Source organism: Populus euphratica, unplaced genomic scaffold (genome assembly GCF_000495115.2).
Source record: "Populus euphratica unplaced genomic scaffold, PopEup_1.0 scaffold586.1, whole genome shotgun sequence".
NCBI classification, from domain to species: domain Eukaryota; kingdom Viridiplantae; phylum Streptophyta; class Magnoliopsida; order Malpighiales; family Salicaceae; genus Populus; species Populus euphratica.
The window spans coordinates 33,851-37,047 of record NW_011500460.1 but is presented as its reverse complement, the minus strand read 5'-3'; the positions used below and the strand labels follow the sequence as shown (position 1 = coordinate 37,047).

The 3,197-nt window shown below is 35.5% G+C and overlaps 1 protein-coding gene across 1 annotated transcript; it reads right to left on the bottom strand.

The window, feature by feature from the left end:
* Window positions 1-739: 739 nt before the first annotated feature.
* On the bottom strand, window positions 740-2,740 carry LOC105114822 (probable glycosyltransferase At3g07620). The gene is made up of 4 exons (XM_011011514.1): window positions 2,549-2,740; window positions 2,226-2,464; window positions 1,537-1,885; window positions 740-1,437 (listed from the first exon to the last, which is right to left on the bottom strand). The coding sequence occupies exons 1-4, from the start codon at window positions 2,738-2,740 to the stop codon at window positions 775-777; spliced, it is 1,443 nt and encodes a 480-aa protein (XP_011009816.1). The 3' UTR covers window positions 740-774.
* Window positions 2,741-3,197: the final 457 nt, after the last annotated feature.

The following is a 3,197-nucleotide window of genomic DNA, read 5'->3' as shown; positions in this document are numbered from 1 at the left end:
AGTTTTATGATATTGTTCAATTTATTTTCAACGAGTTTTATTTTTTTATTGGTTGATAATTTTTTGTTAATTTTTTTAATATTATTATATTTTTTATTTATATTATTTAAATTAGATAAACTTACTAAATTACTGATAAGGAAATGAGTGTAGATTTTTTTTATAAACACTTATATCATTTTATCATTTATTTTAAAGTTGAAAAAAATTACGTAGGCCCGCAGCTTAGTGCGGGCCCTATCTCTGGTTGATAGCTAAAGATTTTGAACAGCCTCTCCATTACATGCAAGCAGACTAGCATAGTACTGCACTCTGCAAAGGAAGAACAAAGTTGCCACCGTAGAAGGAAGTGATTGAGAAAAAAAAAAAAAAGATCATATATTAGCTGTAGGCTTGGGGCTCAGATTGGTTAAAAAACTAAAAGGAAAGCATAGAGAAGGTGCTTCGAATATAAAATTCTTCATTTGTGAGAACAACTCTGAAAGAATCGAAGCAACAATTTATGGCTAATTTTCTAATTTGGCAAAGTCGAGAGCGTAAGGTTTGGGATACTAATAGACGCCTGTTGAAGCATCCATTTTATTACTTCGAGGATTTATTTATTATTGTTAAGCAAGAGAGAATTATCATCAATCTATCATAAACTTCAGAAATTTTGTATGTCAGCATTATGCTGCTGTGGATCCAAAAAATTTAAAATGTAAAAACAATTTTCGGATCTCAAGGAATTTTTTGGCATTATTCAAGACACTGATATTTAGCTACGACTGATAATCACCCAGGAAAGCGCACATTCAACCTTCGTAGCCAGATTGAATGAATAATCATATGGAAGACATCATATCTTCTGGGAGGATTATTCACCACAAAATGTCTTTGCACTTGCTTCACTCTCTCCTGCATTCTCAAATATTGATCTTCAGGTATCCCCTCTAAAATGTTCTTCAGGTTTGGTATTTCAGTGACTGGAACTTGAATGGTGAATGAGTCCCAATTAAGAACATCACTGAAAGGAAAGATATAATGCTGTGATATTAAGACTGGAACACATTCTGCATAAATTGCCTCAGCAATTCTTGGACTAGCAACTTCATGCCCACTTGGGCAAATGCAATATTTGCTCTTCGTCATCATCTCATGATACGAAATTCCCTGTGGTAGTGTCTCGTAAACTTGAACGTCTTTGTCCTTTCCCATCCAATGCTGAAGAAGTGCTGGTCTGAGTTTCCCGTGCATTTTACCTGCAAAGAATGCTAGGACTGTACGGTTAGATGGGGGTAAGCCACCGGTCAGGCCCGTGATTTCCCCTGTTTTCAGATTGATCTCTGGAAATGATGCATCTTTCTTTGGATTAAAATACTCTGAGGTATTTGCGTTGCACAGGACCCTGATGGAATTGTAGTAGAGTTGACGAACATACCAAGTAGCACGAGGCCCCTGGGACCAACAAAATATCGAGGATGAACAATGTCACAAGAAATGACTTCTGAATAGTAAACACATGATTAGTGGAAAGGATGCAGTTGGTTTTTTTACCCAATCATGACATGAAAGCATGAAATGATCAGCTCCAAGGCTTCGATTCCAGTACAGATACTTATGAGAGATGATGCGGACATAATCAGAAACAGTACGTTCCAGAACAGCTTTATCGCGAATAATTGGATGAAAGAGGTGCTCAATGATCATCACAACACTAAAAGGAAGAAAATAGACATGAGCTTCATCAGGATTCGAGGTCCGGAACTTGGTATTTGTTTCCATTAAGCTGAGGAACACTCCTTCCATGGAGTATATGTCCTTGCAGGTGCCATAATGAAATAAAGGAGGCTCTCCCTCTTCGTAGACAAAGATTTTGAACAACTTCTCCATTAAAAGGTAACTCCTGCATGCATGGTTGTGGAAGTGTGATTGTACCATTTCGATATAAACTTTTTGAAGCAATTACTGCCATGATGTACAGTTTTACTCAATGAATTTCATATATCTTACCGGTGTAATTAAAAATAATAATAATAATGACATCATAAGTTTCTCACAAATACACAGATAAAATCAAAGCCAAAGCCAAGGAAAAATACCTCCCGAGGAGATTCTGAAAGTTAGTACTGAGCAGGTTGAGGCTTTTTTTACAAATTGATTGAAGTTATTTTCTAACCTTCGACTAAAAGGAAAAATAAGTGTGTTCGTGATGATGAGTAATTAACAGATCAAAAGTTGATTACCTGTGGAAGGCACATGCATTCCTATATATGTAACCTCGAGGAATATAATCAAGATCATCATGAAGACTTGATGTGCAGTTGCTGTCCTCTGCAGCTTCTCTTATCAAAGCTCTAGCCATGGCAAGACCTGCTTCAACTCTCTCTAATTTTGCATCACTTCGATTTCCACCTCTCATCAAAACATATTTTTCTTTAGAAACCTTTCCTACATTCATCAACGTCTTTCGCTTTCCTTGATCCTGCATAAGAAAAGACAGAAACATGGGTTGGTCCTGTAGCAAGTTAATCCCATAATGTGAGAAAAGAAGAACAAAGTTTCATACAATCATGAATACAGAGGAAGAAGACGTTGTCCCAAGATTGGTAATACCAGTCCATCCCCATTGAGATGAAAAGAAATGAAGCCATGTAAATCCATTAATGGAATTCTTTGTTAGAACCGCCACAGAAACTACAGCCAAGGAAGCTATGGCAATGACAAAAACATTTGAATGTTTCCTGCAGAAGTATGCCATTGATTTCTGCTCTCTCAATCTGTTGCCCGGTGGGATGTCCGCGTCATCGATCTATCCACTATTTTTGCCGCATTTTCCTTTAAAGTGAGATACGGTCAGCAATTTATCCGGTACCTGAATGAAACAGCTAGAGGTACAGGCATTAAGTTTTCAGACATTTTTCTGCTACAAATGAATAAAAAAATGAGCAGAATAAAGCAGTGTTTAGCTTGATTAAATGGTAAGTAGTCTACTAGTGCTCTTCAACAGTAAACTAAAAGGAAAGTATAGAAAAGATATGATGCACAGCTTTTTTAGGAAATTAGATATTTTATTTTATTTTATTTTATTTTCTATTTAATATTATTATTCTTTTAAAATGAAAATCTAATTAAAATGAATAGTTTTCCTAGTTTATTTTTTCTATTCAATATTAGTAAAAAAAAATTCCAAATTTTCTCTATGTAATAGCTTTTTA